This window comes from Papio anubis, chromosome 7 (genome assembly GCF_008728515.1).
Source record: "Papio anubis isolate 15944 chromosome 7, Panubis1.0, whole genome shotgun sequence".
Taxonomy (NCBI): domain Eukaryota; kingdom Metazoa; phylum Chordata; class Mammalia; order Primates; family Cercopithecidae; genus Papio; species Papio anubis.
Window position 1 is genome coordinate 128,504,115 of NC_044982.1, and position 19,795 is coordinate 128,523,909.

Consider the following 19,795-nt stretch of genomic DNA (forward strand, 5'->3'; position numbering starts at 1 on the left):
TGAGGTAGGAAGGGACCTACCACACTTTCTACTTTTCTTCTTCTTCCTCTCTTCTAATCTTTCTTCCTCTTGCGTGTTATTTAACTCTTAGTATTTTATCTGTTTAATTTTCCAAATCCTTAATCCTCTGATAACCACCCCCACAAGGAATACGGAAAAGAAGAGGTTTTTAAAAGAAAAATCAGCAGCAACCCAAACCCTCATTCTTCCTGAAATGCAAAGTTCAGTATTCGTCTGAGTCATGGAGGTTTACTTACCCTGTTTCTCACTTCTCAGCTCTCACCTTATAACCCCACTTCACCTCTCGCGTCTGATATTTGATAGTTCTCCTTGTGGGCATGACTCTGTTGACTTAATCCAAAAGATAGATCTCCTTTCTGGTTCTTAGCTATGCCACTCCCAGAACTTTTCAGCAGGCATTTGCTCAGCTGACTTAGTTGAGGTATAAATGATGCTGTAAAGAATAAGGCGTGTCTGCTTGCGTGCCTGCTTTCCCCAAATCCTCAAACTGAGACTTCCAAATAAGGGTAATCCTTTTCCAAGCAGATAGATAGTATGGAAGCTGGACATTGGTTCCAGCCACAGTGCCACTGCTCAAAGCACATACGGAATGCTTCATGAGTTTGCCTTGCAATTTATGGCATAATTACACAGACATCTTTCATGATAGTTATTCTGTGCCCTTGCAGTAAGTTTCATTGTTTGTTTAAATGAGCTAAAGTGATTTAGAAATAAGTAAGGTGAAGTAAATGGGGCAGAATACTTCTGGTCAGAAATGAGGAAAAATGATGGACTCATGAGACTGATTTTCTTATGTGACTCCTAATCCAGATCAGGAGACAACTACAGAATGAGATTTTGTAAAATGTCTGGGCGGTAGGAAGCTGGGTCAGCTAAAGGTGCTAATGTTAGGGAAAACACTAATTTCAGAGTAGATTGCTCTTGCTACTTTGTTTTGTATAACTTGTTTTTTACACTACCTAATTTAATGCTTGCCCTGTATGAGAACAACTAAGGAGGAATTCTTTTGACACACAAGAGAAGCAGAAAAACAAAACAAGATGACAGTGTAAGTTCTGACGTTAAACTATGTGAAGTCATATCCTGGCTTTACCCCATGCTAGAGCGGGGACTCTGAGCAAGTCACTACACCTCTCTAAGCCTCCGTTTTTTCATCCTTAAAAGTAGGGAAATGATAGCATTTGCCCAATATTGCCCTTGTCGGAAGTAAATGTCACAATCTGCATAAAGCATAGAGTGCCTAGTACAAAGTCAGTGCTGTTTTAATGGTACTTGGGATTTGTTTTAATCAGGTATCGTAAGACACACAGATATGGAGATGACTGTCATGAAGGAAGAAGTTTGTTACACAGTAGTTCCCCTTAGCCTCAGGGGGATGCCTGAAACTGTGAACCTTTTAGATACTGTTTTCTCCAATACATCCAGACCTGTGATAAAGTTAAACTTATAAATTAGGCACGATGAGAGATTAACAGTAACAACATAAAACAATTATAAAAATATACTGTAATAAAAATTATGTGAACGTGGTCTTTGTCTGCTTTTCTCTTTCTCAAACTATCTTAATATTCTTTTACTGCAGTTGACACAAGTAACTGAAACAAGGAAACCAAAATGGCGATTAAGGAGGGACTGCTGGACTCACAAATCCCTAGAGACAGGGCCCATGCCACGCCATACAGGGGACACATGGGGAAGCGCCAGGGTCTGTGAAGGGGAGAGGGATGTGGAGAAACACTGCCAAGAGCCCCCACTGTTTTCCACAGGAAGGAAGGCGCAGCAGGATGAGCAGGTTTAGGATAAGTGGCTAGTTTGAATCATTACAGACGGTGCTAGGGGGTAGGGGCTGTCCCTAATTGTCTGGTACCTGACCCTGGTGTGACCGGGGCAGGGGAATCATGGCTAGAAGCAGCGTAAGGGCCTGATGAAGAAGGTGTCCTGGATATGGGCTCTGGCCCGCTTGGTTTTGTGTGAGAGGTGGCTGACAGCAGGTTGTTTGCTGTATGTAGGAGTTTTCCAGCCCTGAAAGGATAGTCCCTCCAGTGTCTGCAAAGCCCTAAGATGTCTGCATCCAAAATACAGAATAAAAAGATACGGTTTAATACAAGTACTCATTAAGACTGATAATCTGTCATCATCATTCTCATGCCCTTAACAGCAGAGCTAACTGATGATTAATATACGGTTTCTGCGTTAACAGTCCTGGACTTTATTAATGGTGGGTGGAAGTTAACTTAATATGTGTATGCAAACTAAAAAGTGGCATCCTTTTCCGTAATGACCCAACCATTATTCAGGAGCTGTGTCTAGTTCTGGATTTCAGACTTTTGAAAGAAATGAAGAAATAGTACTAGATACAGGGGCTTGCACTTGTAATCCCAGCTACTTGGGGGGCCGAGGTGGGAGGACCACTTGAGCCTAGGAGTTCGAGACCAGCCTGGACAACATAGCAAAACCCTGCCTCAGTTTTAAAAAACAAAACAAGAAGTAGTAGTGAAGAAATTGGAGAGGATTCTGAGAAGAAATATGCGAAGTGGAAAAGAGCCTAGAAAGAAAGGTGACAGATGCCGGGATCTGGTCTTCAGAAGAGATATCTGGGAAACAGCATGGCAGCCCTCAAGTACTAGCTCCACTTAAAGATTTAAAAAAATCATTCAGACATTCCCCGTATTTGGTGATCATAGAAGAAACTGTAACAGGCTTAATGTGAAGCAAACAAAATTCAACTTCAACTAAAAGAAAAGCAAATAAATTCCTGATTTTAGGCATCCACAGCGATGCCTTTACACAAGGGTATGAAGGTGAGTCTCAAAAAAGAGAGAAACACCTTTCAGCTTGGACAGAGATTATGTGTCTCAGAGGAAAATGAATACCGAGACAGCTGACCTCTTGGTATCTCTTTCTAAGGATTACCTGCCTCTGTGACCATTTATATTTTCTTGAATTCTCTCTAGTAAGCCCCAAAGAAAGCTTTACTTCTTCTTACTTCCTTTTCACAGGGGAAACACACACACACAAACAATAAAATAAAATAAAAAACATAGCTTTAGATATTTTTCAGAGAGATTGCTTTACAGAAGAGGCGGGACTTGATCGAGGGTAGAGTTAAAGTACAACAGAGAGACAATCTGAGACATGAGGCCCCCAGCCTTGCCTATGTCAAGGTTAGCAAGCAGCTTGGCTGAAAACAAGAGGAGTGAGAAGTCAGGGTCCTGCCCCGTCTCATCGTAGGTTGGATTTTCCAAAGAACTGGAAACTGAGGTCATATACATCAACTTGGTTAACAAAGGCCCCCAACCATTACAAAGGAAGGCAGGTGCACTTCCTCTCAAGCTGCCCACATACCTTCCCACCTGCCTATTGTAGGAAAAAAAAAAAAAAAAGCACAGATAAACAAAAAGAAAATTAAAATCTGATTGGCCCCACCAACTAGTGCCAACAATTTGGGGCATAATTTTCCAAATGTTCTTTTATAGTAAATATATGGGTGCCCTTTTTCCCCCAAAACTTGGATTATACTATGTTTAGCTCTTTAGTTGCTTTTTAAAAAATTCAATGGTATATTTTTATCACCTTTTTATATCAATATTTCTGAAATACCATTTGTAGTGGTTGCTGAATTCCATTGTATGAGTATACAATATGACTCTCTTAATTCAGTAATGTTGGACAATTAGGATCTTTCTACATTTTGTATATTATAAATAGTACTGTAAAGAACACCCTTGTAGGAAAATCTTTGTACCATTCTTAATATTTCTTTAAGGTGTATTCCTTAAAAGATTAGCTCAGTGGGTAGGCTTTTTAAAAATTTTTCATACAACTGCCAAATTGACCTCCAGAAAAATCATTTGGTGGGAGAGCACCCTTATCAGTTTGCCTGCCATTCTGTTGATTCTTTAGGATTTTACCTCTCCTCACTAGTGTCGCCCTTGTTGGGGTCATCTATCTTCACAATTAAAGCTTCGAAGATAATAATCATCTTTTGTACCCTTCATGGCTTTGCTTCATGGAAATGACTCTACTGATCTTATTTATTTTCTGCATACATCCCTAGCTTGCAAAACCACTGAAAGATAAATCAGCAATAAAAAGATAACAAAGTGGCTCATGCCTATAATCCCAACACTTTGGGACGCCCAGGCGGGAGAATCACTTAAGGCCAGGAGTTCAAGACAGGCCTGGACAACACAGTGAGACCCCCCATCTCGACCAAAAAAAAAAGTTGATAGATAGATAGATAGATAGATAGATAGATAGATAGATATAAAATTAGCCAGGCATGATGGTGTGCACCTATAGTCCCAGCTACTCAGGAGGCTGAGGAAGGAGGATGGCTTGAGCCCAGGAGTCCAGCCTGAATGACAGAGCAAGACCCTGCCCCCTCCCCTGAAAAAAGCCCCCGTGTGTTTGGAAATTAAGGAATATGCTTCTAAATCACATCTGGATTAAAGAAGAAACCTACTGAAAATTAGAACATGTTTTTCACTGAATGAGAATGAAAATACTACATAGTAAAGCTTTGGGGTTGCTTTTAAAACATCACTAAAAGGAAAACTTGACACTTTAAGAATAAACAGTGAAAATTAATCAGCTAAAAGTACAGCTCAGGAAGTTAGCAAAAACAAACAAACAAAAATAAAGTTATTGAGGTCAGTAGCTTCTTATACATCTTTGTATCCCCTCTCATTTCCCAAACAGTGCTTGACACATGAGAGCAACTTGATGAGCATCGAACTGGATTTGTTCAATCTTTAAAGGCCATGGTTCTGAACATGTGGTATTTCTAAACTGTCAGGGATGAGGGAATGTTTCCAATCTGATTGATCTGCCAAAATAATCCATCCAAGTGTTATCTAATGCTTGCAATAGTAGATTCGAAGTTGGGGAGTAAGAAACGCCTAACGGGCCATGTGTTGAAGTGGGCTAGTGAAGATTACCATGGTTCACCAGGTTCACAGTGCCCAGGTTATGGTATGGCTGCCTTTTCCTTAACTTGGAGATTCCAGGGAAGTGTTTTGTGTTTATTGTACAAAAAAAATCTCTTGGAGATAAAGGCTAAAGGTAAGTCCCTTTGTATCATTCCATCAGGCACATTGCTTTTTGATCATCAGAAGCCAAGAACAAGGACCTGGTCCTATGCCTTTTACATGGGCAACTGTCTGTTGAAGTTAAAGAAAGTTTTGCATGTATAAGGGATGGAGGATTAGGCCCTGGGGATCAATTTTACTCAAGGAAAAAGAAGTGACTTTAATTTCATTAATGGTCTCCTGGATGATTCTGCTACAAGTTTAATTCTCCATTAAATATTAATGCCGCTCAGTGCCTAGCATCCTGCCTTCAGTATCATACCACTCATTCTGACACTAACCTGTTTTATATTTTATAACCGTATCACAGGGCTTTTTCAGGAGAAGTCAGCAAAGCAATGCCACCTACTCCTGTCCTCGTCAGAAGAACTGTTTGATTGATCGAACCAGTAGAAACCGCTGCCAACACTGTCGATTACAGAAATGCCTTGCCGTGGGGATGTCTCGAGATGGTGAGCTCTCACAGCTTGAGTTGTACAGTTGCAAGGGGTTGTGAAAGTGCCTTCTAAAACCTGGACTCAGATCTGCCAATATCTGCCCCGCCTGTCCCCTCCTCATTATTCCACCTCACGCCCCCCGTGCTCCTCTGGCAGCTTCATAGAACTCACAGCAGCCACTTCCTCCTCCTCCTCATCCTCAGTGTCAGCCAGCTGGCTGATGGGTGGGGGTGGTGTGGAAGAGAAGTGTCTCGTGGTCAGAACACCTTCAGATTTTTGATATTTCAGCCATTATAGGTGGGTCGATTGATTGACGGTAAGTGTCATCTGGGGCCTTACTAAAGATGCCTCCTCTAGGCATTTTCCCCCGTAGGATACGTGAACCACAACTGTTACTTGCTTTACACTAGTAAGTCTATTGGAGGTTGAGATGAAGCCGCTTTTATGCTAACTGGATATTTTGAATCACATGCCAAAGCCAACTATTTGTACATACAGAATGTGTGAAAATAGTGCAAAGCATGGCTCAATGACAAGTGTTCTTTTCATTAAACGAAGCTACTTTAAGGAATAGAGACCATCTATCATTCAAGTACAAAACGTTTCAAGATCTTCCTGGAAAACTATCTTAAGTGCACTGAATAATCGACACCAGATTTCAAGACAGTTATGCTTATACGTGGAAACTGGGCAGAAAGCACAGCGGGTCCATTTTAAGGATTTTTTCCAAATATACCAGCTGGCTCTCTTAAGAGATCCCTTTGAAGGAAAATGTCTCCTCCAATGGAATTTCAGCCTGTGGAAAAATACTTCAGAATGCGGAGCAGGCTTTCCAACAGTCTGCCTTCCCCGTAATCTGATGTTCTTAGCGCCCGTAGACCTACATAGGCACAAGTTCACTTTTGCTCCTGCATATTCTAAGAGGCCACTCTGTGCACCACTACAAAAGTGAAGCTTTTGTCATTGGAAGTTACAAATCACAGAACTTCCACCATATTCTCAGAAATTCCTGTGACATGCAACTCAGCAGATTTCATCTTCTGATGGTACTAAACCGACAAAGTTAGGTATATCTCCTCCATTTGTAAGTTCAAATCAGAAGTTGTGTGTGCATTTTCTCAAGAGCTGGTCCCTTTAGTTCACTTACAGGATATAATTGCCGTTGTTAATATTAAGACAAAAGTTAAATCATAATTGCAGAGTCACAGCAGAAAGTTTCACCTGTGGGTATTAGGCCCCTTAGGTGTCCTAGAAAATGTTTTCCAAAACATTAAGCACCTTCAGTATGCGTTCTGAAAATTTTGCATACAAGAAATAGCACAAGTTGTTGTAGGCATAGAATGAATTCTGGAGGTTATGAAATTATGCTTCTGAAACTCAGAGCCCACATCAGCCTGGTTGCTGCCTGAGCAGCACCACCTAAGTTTGTTATCTGAGTCGTGGAAACTGGAAAGTGACCAGTATTCCAGCTCACTTGTTTCCTCTGTGAACAAGGACAGAGCGTCCTCTTTGGCAAGAAAAGAATTCACCACCTGGCCACTGTGGGGGCTTTGGTTCCCAACTTCGTGTCCATCTATCCTGCCTCCTGCCCTGGACTCTCATAACTATGATCTTAGTCAAATGGCTGGATGCATCCACCCCATCAGCTATAAATTTAATCACAATCTATTAGGAGAACTAAGTCCCTCCAGCAAAGGCTGAGTCGAGCTGAAAAATCAATGAGTTCATGGAAGAAGTCAGACCAGGAAATCATAGGGTTTTGTGTTTGTTTTTGTTTTCAGTTATCTTGGTGTTTCACAAGAATTCATTTGATATTCTGAATGAACTGGAAAGTTACTATAGTGATGGCTCCACTTTAAATATGGGGACACATCCCAAAGAGAAGCATTACAAACAGAAATCTGCCCAACAAGGATTATATATTATAAGGATCTTATATTATAACACCATATTTGTCCTTTCCAAATCCTGATGCTGTGATTACTTGAGGCTAAATGAGAACAGCAGAAAGTGTTTAAAGATGGGTCCGGCTGGGTGTGATGGCTCACACTTGTAATCCCAGCACTTTGGGAGGATGAGGCTGGAGGATTGCTTGAGCCCTGGAGTTCCAGACCTCAAGCCAGGGCAACATAGCAAAAATCCACCTCTACATAAAGTGAAAAAATTAGCTGGGTGTGGTGGTGTGCACACGTGGTCTCAGCTACTTAGGAGGCCGAGGTGGGAGGATCGCTTGAACCTTAGAAGGTTGAGGCTGCAGTGAGCCACGTTCACATCACTGCACTTCAGCCTGGGTGACAGAGAGCAAGACTCTGTCTCTAAATAAATAAATAAATAAATAAAAAGATGGGTCTCAGGGTTCCACAGGGGCTGCCATGACCTATGAGTGGAAGAGGGGCTTCTTGGGTCAGGTACTCTGATGTAATTCAAAGAATTAGAGAGGCCTCGTCCAGTTCATTCAGACCTCACAATGCAGCTGCAGAATTAGCCATTTGATCAAGGAGGACCGTCAGAGCGCACAGGGCAGTGAACTGAATGAGCGCTGAGGTTTGGCTGCTTTTTACTCCTCGAACCCTGTGAGTCTTTGCTTCCCTGTGCCTTGGTCTGCATGTGGGAGAGAAAGAGGCAGCCTAAACCAGCTGCACAGAGGGAGAGTGAACAGCCCATTAAGTTATCAGTGGGGCCCAGTGGGTAGAGTGGGGATGTGACAGCAGGAAAACAGAGATGGCATCTCTCTGGGCCTCTCCTACCTGCACCAGGTCTCTTTCTGCAACATGAGTTTCTCTGGGATGTGTGTTTGCTGTTGGGGAGCTGGAGTGAGCCTGTGTGGGTTGGAACTGTTTTCACCTCTGAATATGTCCTTATTTTGTGGTCATGCAGTTTTGGATTGAGATTGTCTGAGACTTCAAAGGAAACCCCAAAGCTCGCAGGAGAGAATATTGAAGAAAAGCGCATTGTATGTAGTATGGTTTGGCTTTTTTCTTCCAGCTGTAAAATTTGGCCGAATGTCAAAAAAGCAGAGAGACAGCTTGTATGCAGAAGTGCAGAAACACCGGATGCAGCAGCAGCAGCGCGACCACCAGCAGCAGCCTGGAGAGGCCGAGCCGCTGACGCCCACCTACAACATCTCGGCCAACGGGCTGACGGAACTTCACGACGACCTCAGTAACTACATTGACGGGCACACCCCTGAGGGGAGTAAGGCAGACTCCGCCGTCAGCAGCTTCTACCTGGACATACAGCCTTCCCCAGACCAGTCAGGTCTTGATATCAATGGAATCAAACCAGAACCAATATGTGACTACACACCAGCATCAGGCTTCTTTCCCTACTGTTCGTTCACCAACGGCGAGACTTCCCCAACTGTGTCCATGGCAGAATTAGGTAATGGCATGCATGCTTCTCCTGGGATGCTCTGTTCATGCCCTTTAAAGTAAAAGGGGCATGTCTGACTTTCCTCTAATGAGTTCTGCTACATGTTGCAATTCACCTTTACCATTTGGGCCACTTCATTTTCTGCCCTGCCCCCTTGCTTTTGACCCTCTGCTGTTTCCCATGGTTTATCCAATACCTGCATTGACCTCTCAGCATTAGAAATGGGACAAAACCAACGGAAGCAGTCTTTGAATTCTGCAGAAAACTGGAAGCTCAGGAAATGGCTACATTAACTTCATTAGTGGTTTAGTTATATTCCAGGGATTGCTTTATACCTAAGGTGACAAAAGAAAATGGCAGTCCACAAACTGAACTTGGCCCATAGACGTATTTTTTTGACCAGTGCAGTTTTAACATTTTTGAATCAGTTGCTAATATTTAAATTTGGATAATTATACCCAAAAGTTCAGATTTTTTAGCTTCTTGTGGGAGGGGAAAAAATGATCTATTTACAGTGGGCCAACATTTGTGAATGTCAACAGCCAACTGGCAACAGCCAGGGGCTTACACCTTTCAATGGGCCCACCCCACTCCTGCCATTTATATCATATGCACAGCCCCTGTAGGCATCTAAGTTTTGCAACTCTGATATACAGTATAAATGTTCAACAGAAATTAGCTGCTTTACTTACCAAAATGATCTGATGATGGATATTGGTAACAAAATTGATGTAATTCATATAAGGCTCACCATGCAAAAGACAAAAAACTGTCCTTTTCTTATTGCTGGAACATTACTGCTTCTTGGGAGATGTGACCTAGAAATGTTGATAACACAGACAATGGGCAACTTTCCATTTCAAGAAGGTTGTGTTAACATCCACTGCTATATTTAATCGATTTTTAAGTACAGCACTATTATTAGAAAAACTTTGATAAGAACCTTTGTAGTTTTTGAATTTGATCTGCTCCTCCTGGTGGTTCCTCACACAAGGTTATAATCCTTTGGGATATTTCAATTAGTTGCTGTGGAGATGACTAAGTTAATACGAGGAGAGAATGAAGACTTCAGATGGAAAAGAAACAGCAGGTTCAGACTTGAGCACAGAAATCCTCAGTTCACAGAAATAATGGCTGTGTTCTTTAGATGGTTTCTCTACCTCTGCACCCCATAAAACATCTTTTAAGTGAAAATTTATATTTCCAGTAAAATCTTTCTCCAAATAGAACAAATTGAATGTTCTTTACAGTTTTTACACAAGCATCTCTTTATGGGTCTAAATTTAAATCCTCAAGAGCAGAGACATTTTAAGCCTGGTCTTTAACCACTGAACAGCATTAAAAGGTGTATTGCAGCTCTTTTGATTAACAGAGAAACCTCTGAACTAGAAGCCAAGCTGAGCAGAGGTAGGTTTGGTTTTTTTTTTTTTTTTTTCTTGAACTAGAACAAAAACCTTCCATTTTTGTCATGAAATCTTGGTTGGCTGAGCCTTAAGCAGAACTGTAATGAAAGTAAAATTTTCAGATATGAATAAGGATTTGATTGAAAGCTGACATGATACCATGAAAAATGACCTGACTCACTTTAGGTTTGCTTCCACCTTACCATAAGTATTAGTGACTCTGTCCTGTTTGCTTGTCAAATGTTCAATCCTGAAATAAATCCACAGGCCTTAGGCAAAGCATTGCCCTTGAACATGGCACTTTGGCTAAAAAATGCACTGACACCGAAGTGGGGCCAGAGATGGCTGAGCTGATTCCCTGAGGCTCCCGGACAAGTCAGCTTCCTCTTCCGTGGTCTCACTCTCCAGTGCAGTCTGGGAGCCCTGCCCCCTCATTGCTTGCTCTATGTGCTTTTAAATTAGGAATTTTTCACAGGTGGTGTGGCATTTTCCAGGATAAATTAAATGAGATCATCACTAGGAGAATTCCCAAACCCAAAACTAAACTAGCATTTATCTGGAAAGGATATAATTGGGCTGTAATTCTCTTATCCCATTTATGCATGCAAAGTGTTTCAGGGAGCTAAGAGTATCATGAAAGTGGCCCAAGTCTTGTTGCTGCTTCTCCAAAGCTACTTACATTTCCCTGGTATTTCTTTTGGGGCTTACAGCCTGCTATCTCTTTAAGACTCTTGACTTCATTTTAGGCTAAACTTTGTCATCACATTTTAAACAAATGAAACCAATTATGTAATAGGAAGATAAATTATAAACCAACATGTCCTAAGTCCAATTCTCTCTTTCAAGTGTAGTATGCACAACCTATTACTTTTAGTGAAAAATATGTCTTCATCCTTGGCTAGGAAATTTTGCCCTTGGTGTACAATTAGTACCTGAATTATACATTCCAGATAAACAACCTAGGTTTTAAGTGCAAATTATGTTTGTTACTATAATTGATAGCTAAAGCTTTGCACAGGAGAAACAACTGATATATTGGGCAAACATGAGACAAGAAATCCACTTATATGGGTGGTGGTCCTAGCATTAATATAAGTTGTACAACCCAGTATAAGTCACATAACATCTGTGAGCTGTAGTTTCTCTACCCCTAGAATATAAAGGTCTGTGTCTCAATCATAGCTCTGCCACTTGCCAGCTGTGACACCTTGAAGAAGTTACTTCACTGTGGTTCAGTTTCCTCATCTGTAAAATGGAGATAATACTAGTACCTTTCTCCTGGGGTTGTTTTAAGGATTAAGTGAGAAAACACATATATTTAGGATAGATACAAATTAGGTGGGACTGGCATATAGTAAATGCTATATGTGTTAACTGTTATCATAATTCTTAATGTCATTATTATTTGTTAAACAAGGACAGTTTGGACTAGATGCTTCCTAAAGTTCCTTCCCACTGTGAAAATCTGTGACTAACTCAGACGCCAGGACTTCCCATCTGAAGTGTCAAAGCGCTGGCTGTATTGCTGAAACAGTCATGGTTGGGGCACATGACTTGCCCCAGTCACAAAGTGAGGTAGATAGACTATCTGCTGAGCTCAGACAGAAGCCAGGTCTCCTAACTTCTAGCACAAAGTGTTTCACTATTCCAGACTTTATCTGAGAGACCATGCTTAAATTCTCGACTTTTATTCAGCCTGACCATACTCGCGTTTGCTGAAATGGAGATTTAAAAATAGCAAAGTGTCTAAAATGTTACACTTGCCAAATCGACTATGAATTGGAATGAAAGGCTGTTGGTGAGCAGATGGTGTGAATGCAACCACTGCCCTCTACTGGTATGTCATGTACATTGCATGATTTGTTGTCTCACTTTTTATTGGCTGTTTTAAATAGGTAGGGATAAGTGGCCACAGTTTCTTAAGACAAAGTGAAACCACAAGATGCTAAGTATCTTATTAACTAGAAATGAAGCATAACCTGGAAGGAAATGATATGAGCCTCTTCTCATCCTTCACTCCACAGCATTCCCCTCTGCTTCCCCGTGAACTCTTCATCTTCATCATTTTTTTATTGGCAAAAATTGGTTTACATTCTAGAAACGATCTTATATAGTGAGAGTTCTTTCCAAAAGAGGTAGTTCACTACCTTATTTATGTATTTTCTTGTTTCTTACTCCCCATTATTTTTGTCTTTACTCACCTCTTCTCAAGCATCATTGATTCTAAGACACATAATTTACTGGCTTCTCCCTCTCACTCTCAGTTTCTCATTCTTTCCTTTACATTTGTTCGTGTGTGTGTGTGTGTGTGTGTGTGTGTGTGTGTTTATGTTATTTATTCATGCTGTTTTAGTGTCTGTGTGCTTCCAAGAAGGGCTGTTCAGGTTTATTATGTTTCAGTGTCTCTAAGGAGATTCTGGTTTCCAGCTCCATTTAGGTGAACCTGCTCTGTTTTCACACAAACAAGTCTGCTTCTGTTTGACAAAAGCAGTAACAAATTTCCAAACAAATAGATACTCTCCCTTAGTGTTGCCAAGTTTGCATTCAGCACCATTCTTTTAAAATGGCTTGCCTATTCTATGGTCAAAACCCTAGGGAGAGGGATCATTTTTTGATATGGTTTTATATTCATGGGATTTTGTCAATTCTTTTTAAAGAAATACTTCTTTAATCATCCTTCCCTTCCAGAACAGTTATTACCAAGCTACTCCAAATTGTTAGTTCCTGGCATCTAGATTCCAGCAGCCTTCCATGTGGTCCTCCTGCCTGAGCTTCTCTGTGCTGCAATCCACCAAGCACAAAACTGCTTGTTCCATTTCCCCAGATATAATTTTATTTTTATTTTTATTTTTTTTAAGATGGACTCTCGCTCTGTTATCCAGGCTGGAGTGCAGTGGTGCGATCTTGGCTCACTGCAATGTCTGGCTTTCAGGTTCAAGTGATTCTCCTGCTTCAGCCTCCCAAGTAGCTGGGATTACAAGTGCCCGCCACCACACCCAGCTAATTTTTGTATTTTCAGTAGAGACAGGGTTTCACCATGTTGGCCAGGCTGGTCTCAAACTCTAGACCTCATGCCTCAGCCTCCCAAGTAGCTGGGATCACGGCGGCCACCACCATGCCCTTGTATTTTTAACAGATACATGTTGGCCAGGCCGGTCTTGAACTCCTGACCTCAAGTGGTCTGCCCACCTCAGCCTCCCAAAGTGCTGGGATTACAGGCGTGAGCCACCACACCCAGCCAATCTCTTCCATTTCTGACAGCTTCAATTACTTTTTTCTTTCTCTTCTTCTGGGTAATTCAGCTTTGTATCTTATTATCTAATGTCTTGAATTGTCCTTCCAGTGTGTTCGTATGTGTTTGCCAGATTACTAGTGTTTGCCAGATTTCTCTAGTTCCTAGAGAAAACTTCTTTGGCCTCTAAGTCTTTAATATCTTCAAACTCCTTAAGCTCAAGTATAATAACTAATATTCTGTAGCATATTCTAAGTAATCCTCCCCATTCTAAGGGCTCAACTCTTTCAATTCTCATAGCAGCCCTGTGAAATAGGTACCATTTCCCTCATTTTACAAATGAGGAAACCAAGCACAAAGAGGTTAAATAACATACCCGAGATCGCATAGCTAGTAAGTAGCAGAGCTGAGATACAGACTCAAATGAGTCTAGCTCCAGAGTCTATGACTTCACAACTACACTATGCATAGCCACATGGTAGGCCCTCAGTAATGCTTATTCTGCAATTTGCAGGAAAAACTAAATAAATACCTAGTTGTCACCATAAAAGAGTATCATTTTCTAGTTTTTCAAGAATAAGAATAATCCTTCCCAGGTCAATGTTATGTGGCAGATGTGTCTTCATAAAAATGCCAAGAAGAAACACCAGGTTAATCATTGCCTATGTCTATCTAGGTCAGTATTTTATCATTCCTAGACATGAGTATAAAGACACAGAACAAGGGCCAAGTCAGGAGGGTCTTTGAAGTCACCAAGTCGTATCTTCAAATGTTGGCTTTGCAAAGTCCCTATCCTCTTTCATGTTGCCAAATACAAAACAGTTCCAAATTACTTGTTTAAATGTGTAAAGACAGTCAAAACCCGCACAGACATTGTTTTCTACTTGTTATTTTTTTAAAGTAAATATTACATCACCAGTTATTCAAAGAACTTGGCTTTTCATGTTTGTGATCTCCTGTTTTCTCCTTAGAACACCTTGCACAGAATATATCTAAATCTCATCTGGAAACCTGCCAATACTTGAGAGAAGAGCTCCAGCAGATAACGTGGCAGACCTTTTTGCAGGAAGAAATTGAGAATTATCAAAACAAGGTATGATCTGAGGAATTTTTCCTCCTAGGATTGAGGCAATATTGGGGAGGGTGTTGGTATAGGAAATTTGGTCAAGAGTTCCCACAGACCAAAGAATGAGTGTCTTTCATCAGATATCAGGTTTCTGTTTAAATATCTTTTTTCCAAAGCTGCTAATGTACTTGAAGCTTTGCAGATGCCTGCATGCAAAATTTAAGCAATAGCAAATAATTTCTATTGTGCTTTCTAGGTATACACATACCTCCTTCCATTTGTCAACAGGAGAATAGATTAAGCAGCTTCCAAAAGCCCAAATGAATGGAGATTTGTCTCAATATCCCAATCAAAGATTTTAAGGTCTGGAAGTTCATGTAAAATAATCTCAGCCTCATGTTTCTGAAAGTTGACAAGGAAGCTTCATGTTTCTGGAAGTTGTATTAGGGAGTATATACAAAAAAAGTGTAGAAGCTATGATCGTAACTCCAGTCTGAACCTAGCAATATGAGGCTGACAAATAGTGCCCTACTTGCCTTTTTCTATAAAACACCCAGATCAACAGGATTATCTAGGTGAATCTATTTTACATTTGAGGAAAACTAACATCCGTTGGCATGTCTAGAGAGTGAAACATCAAGACCAGACCTTGACTCCTGGCTCCTAATTCAGTGTTTCTTCCACCCCATCATATCGGTGGAAACAGTCTGAAACTAAGATTAGGGAAAGAAGTTGGCAACAAAACACATCCAGATCATTCTGTAACTGAATTGGAGAGTGCGAATATAAAAGGAATTTAACAGGACATGTTGGGGAATAGCAACACATCACTTTGTTTGCCTTTGAGGTAGCAGGTAATGCCAGCAGCCAAAGCTACAAAGGAGAAGCAAGAAAACAGTAAGAAGCAACAAAGTATATGAAATGGGATTTTAGAGTCAGAGATGCTTGGATTTGAATCCTAGCTCCCATATCCACTAGTTTTTTGTTTTGTTTTGTGCCCAGGCAGAAAAATATTCTTACGAAAGTGAATTAAGGATGTCATAAAGGTTCTCTAGAGGTGGTATTTATCAGAATGTGCCGTGCCTAGCTCATAGTAGGTGCACAATAAATTCAGTTGATTCCTCCTTTTCTCCCTTTCCCCAAGTAAAGTGGTATTAAATTTTCCAAGGCAAAATAATTACTTAAAAGAAGATCCAGGCTAGACGCGGTAGCTCATGCCTGTAATCCCAGCACTTTGGGAGGTCCAGGCAGACAGATCACTTGAGGTCAGGAGTTCAAGACCAGCCTGGCCAACATGGTAAAACTCTGTCTCTATTAAAAATATAGAAATTAGCTGGGTGTGGTGGCATGTGCCTCTAATCCCAGATACTCAGAAGGCTGAGGCAGAAGAATCACTTGAACCCAGGAGGCAGAGGTTGCAGTGAGCTGAGATCACGCCACTGCACTCCAGCCTGGGTGACAGAGCAAGACTCCATCTCAAAAAAAAAAAAAAAAGAAATCCTACTTTACCACTCTTCGTGGCCCAGGGCTAAAGCAGTGGCATGCTTTGCTTTCATAACTCTTCAACTTCTGCTACAAAACCTAACATCTTCCTGGAGGATGTTAATGTGTTTCCCTCTTTAACAGCAGCGGGAGGTGATGTGGCAATTGTGTGCCATCAAAATTACAGAAGCTATACAGTATGTGGTGGAGTTTGCCAAACGCATTGATGGATTTATGGAACTGTGTCAAAATGATCAAATTGTGCTTCTAAAAGCAGGTATGTGCTTTGCAAGTGAATTTTAAGATCTCTTCCTAACCTGCTTTCATCCGCTTATTAAAGAAATACTTGGTAAGGAAGGTGTCGGGAACAGTTTTTCTCCAATGATAATAGCTCAGGTTTTTCTTAGCAGAAATGGAGTTCTTCTGAAAGGTTTTGAGATATATTCAGGAAACATTCCCCCCCACTTCACTTCTCTTCTGGATGAAAAGATTAATTTGAAGGTCACCTGCATTCCCAAATTTTCCCATCACCTGTGTTTTGTTTCTACACTCCAAGTCCTCCGAGTTTATGATGTTAGGAAGAAGGAAGTAGAACTCAGAAAGATATACTTGTTTTTGATTCTTGGTTTAGTACATGTGAATAAATGTTTTCCTAGCAACTCTGAGACTCTGCATTGCGAGGTAGAAGAGTGCTAAGGAAGTAATTTATAAATCAACCCTCACTTCAGTTAAACAGGCCTTAGCTTCAGCACAACAGTCTTTACATAGAAAACTCTGTCTTTCTGGATAGACAGCTGGATGTGACTGAGAACCCGCTAGCTAAACTGCACACGACACCCACCATGCTGTCTCAGAAGGAGTCTCTACATGAGCACCTTAGAAACAAACTCACTAACATCAGATGACCCAAATGACCTGAACCATTTCTGCCTCTGCTTAGGTTCTCTAGAGGTGGTGTTTATCAGAATGTGCCGTGCCTTTGACTCTCAGAACAACACCGTGTACTTTGATGGGAAGTATGCCAGCCCCGACATCTTCAAATCCTTAGGTAAGGCGTATCAAGGTGCCTTTTCTTCAAATCGGGGCTATAGGAAAAGATGCGGGTTGAGTGAAAGCTCTGCTTGGACAAAATGAAAACTGGTTATTCAGAAACAAAAATTAAGGGATTTTATACCTATTTTACTTTCTAATTAGTCACTGTAGAAAAGTCATATAGCTCGGCCAGGCACGGTGGCTCACGCCTGTAATCCCAGCACTTTGGGAGGCTGAGGCAGGCAGATCATGAGGTCAGGAGATCGAGACCACGTTGAAACCCCATCTCTACTAAAAATACAAAAAATTAGCCAGGTGTGGTGGCGGGCGCCTGTAGTCCCAGCTACTCAGGAGACTGAGGCAGGAGAATGGTGTGAACCCAGGAGGTGGAGCTTGCAGTGAGCCGAGATTGCGCCACTGTACTCCAGTCTGGGCGACACAGCAAGACTCCGTCTCAAAAAAAAAAAAAAAAAAAAATTCATATAGGACAAAAGTTTTTTGTCTACATTACATGTAAAGATCTAGAGTTTCATTTTATCTAGTTGGTAATCAAAGGGATTTATATTATGTGTCCTTTCAGTTCCCTTCTAAATTTTTTTTTTTTTTTTTTTTCTTGAGACGGAGTCTTGCTCTGTCGCCCAGGCTGGAGTGTAGTGGCTGGATCTCAGCTCACCACAAGCTCCGCCTCCCAGGTTCACGCCATTCTCCTGCCTCAGCCTCCTGAGTAGCTGGGACTACAGGTGCCCGCCACCTTGCCCAGCTAGTTTTTTTTTTTTTTTTTTTGTATTTTTTAGTAGAGATGGGGTTTCACTGTGTTAGCCAGGATGGTCTCGATCTCCTGACCTCGTGATCTGCCCGTCTCGGCCTCCCAAAGTGCTGGGATTACAGGCTTGAGCCACCACGCCCGGCCCCCTTCCAGATTTTAAGAAACCAGATTTGCTGGTGATACATTATTCAGATAACCTTTAGGATGTGAGTTGATACATAAGATTAAACAAAGGACAGAAGCTTTGCCCTTCCATCCCCCTCAAACAGTAACCATCAATGAGACTGACATGCAGATATCAAAGAAAGAAAAGTTATAGCTAAGTGAAACCATGACATATAATTTATAAATAAATAATTTGGGGCCAGGCGTGGTGACTCACGCCTATAATCCCAGCACTTTGGAAGGCCGAGGCAGGCAGATCACCTGAGGTTAGGAGTTTGAGACCAGCCTGGCCAACATGGCAAAGCCCTATCTCTACTAAAAATACAAAAATTAGCTGGGCATGGTGGTGCGCGCCTGCAGTCCCAGCTACTCAGGAGGCTGAGGCAAGAGAATCACTTGAAACCAGGAGGTGGAGGTTTAAGTGAGCCGAGATCGTGCCACTGCACCCCAGCCTGGGTGACAAAGTGAGACTCTGTCTCAAAATAATTAATAATAATAAATTTTGGATTTCTATAATTTAAATAAAATGAATATAGTTATTAAGAAGAATGGATAAGTATCTAAAATGAGTGATTTTTTTAAAAAGTTACATGACAGAAGATATATATAATGAACTGTCATGTAGCACATTGTCATTTAAATATATACATTTGTATGTAAAATATGCAAATCTGAAGGAATAGACACCAGACTTAACCAGTCTTTTGGAAAATGGATTATTATTTTAGGGGACTTTCACATTCTGTGTTTTCAGGTTGGTAAATAGTTATAGTAGTTTTACTATCATAATGTGTCATTTGTTAACATTTTTAAGAATGTTTCAGATGAAATAGAGTTGAAAACAAAAACGAGTTAATTTAACATATCAGTTAGAATGTGACTACTAGACTCTATAGGTTAAAAGTGTAGGCTCTGAAATCAGGCAGCCTAGCTTTGCTTCTTAGGTTGTACTTTCTACCTGTATGACCATAGGTGCATTACTTTCCAAGTCTCAGTTTCCTCACCTCTAAAATTGGGATAATAATCCCTCCTTCATAGAACTGTCGTAAAATAAGAAGAAACCCAAAGAAATATCTTAGAGCAATACTTGCCATAGTAATCACACAACAAAAGTTCAGTCTCATTATTTTGAATGAGGATGATGGTGGTAACGGTGATGTGATGGAAGTGGTGGCAGTGGTGGTGATATGATGGAAGGTAGTGGTGATGGCTAAACAGATTTTTCTTTTAAGATTTTAAACTATTAAACTGTAGAAATGCTACTACTATTCCTTCTGCTCTTCAACTACTAGATCTCTCTTCATCTTCCCCATGTTTTTCTCCTAAGACCTCCTATAGGTCTTAGGAGAACCTTAGGAAAACCTAAGACCTAGGTTTTTCTCCTAAGACAATAACCAAACTTCTAAACTGTCTTTATTTTCATTCTGGCAGGTTGTGAAGACTTTATTAGCTTTGTGTTTGAATTTGGAAAGAGTTTATGTTCTATGCACCTGACTGAAGATGAAATTGCATTATTTTCTGCGTTTGTACTGATGTCAGCAGGTAAGATAACCAAATAAAAATAAAAATGGTTTTAGAATTGTCTAAGATAAAGAATTTTTACAAGGTCCATACGTTTAATAGCTGTAAAATATTTGGGAGCTACTAAGAGAGGTCTCCACCCTTATTAAATTGGATTTTAAGTCTTCAAATAACACCCTCTCTTCTCCACCCCCCAACACAAATATAT

General features: G+C 40.9%; 1 protein-coding gene and 1 long non-coding RNA gene across 5 annotated transcripts in view; one reads left to right on the forward strand and one right to left on the reverse strand.

Annotated features, from left to right (window-relative positions):
* The window catches only part of RORA (RAR related orphan receptor A), a 739,218-nt gene that overhangs the window by 706,235 nt on the left and 13,188 nt on the right, over positions 1–19,795 (forward strand). For all 3 annotated transcript variants that reach the window (XM_017961629.3, XM_003901009.4, XM_031669252.1), the window contains 6 exons: positions 5,422–5,563; positions 8,534–8,929; positions 14,527–14,648; positions 16,248–16,380; positions 17,044–17,151; positions 19,498–19,608. In XM_017961629.3, coding sequence (XP_017817118.1) covers positions 5,422–5,563; positions 8,534–8,929; positions 14,527–14,648; positions 16,248–16,380; positions 17,044–17,151; positions 19,498–19,608 — 1,012 coding nt within the window. The remainder of the gene's footprint in view (positions 1–5,421; positions 5,564–8,533; positions 8,930–14,526; positions 14,649–16,247; positions 16,381–17,043; positions 17,152–19,497; positions 19,609–19,795) is intronic.
* The window catches only part of LOC108587064, a 74,461-nt gene that overhangs the window by 41,717 nt on the left and 12,949 nt on the right, over positions 1–19,795 (reverse strand). For both annotated transcript variants that reach the window (XR_004185430.1, XR_004185429.1), the window contains exon 2: positions 9,613–9,738. This is a non-coding gene — a long non-coding RNA (uncharacterized LOC108587064). The remainder of the gene's footprint in view (positions 1–9,612; positions 9,739–19,795) is intronic.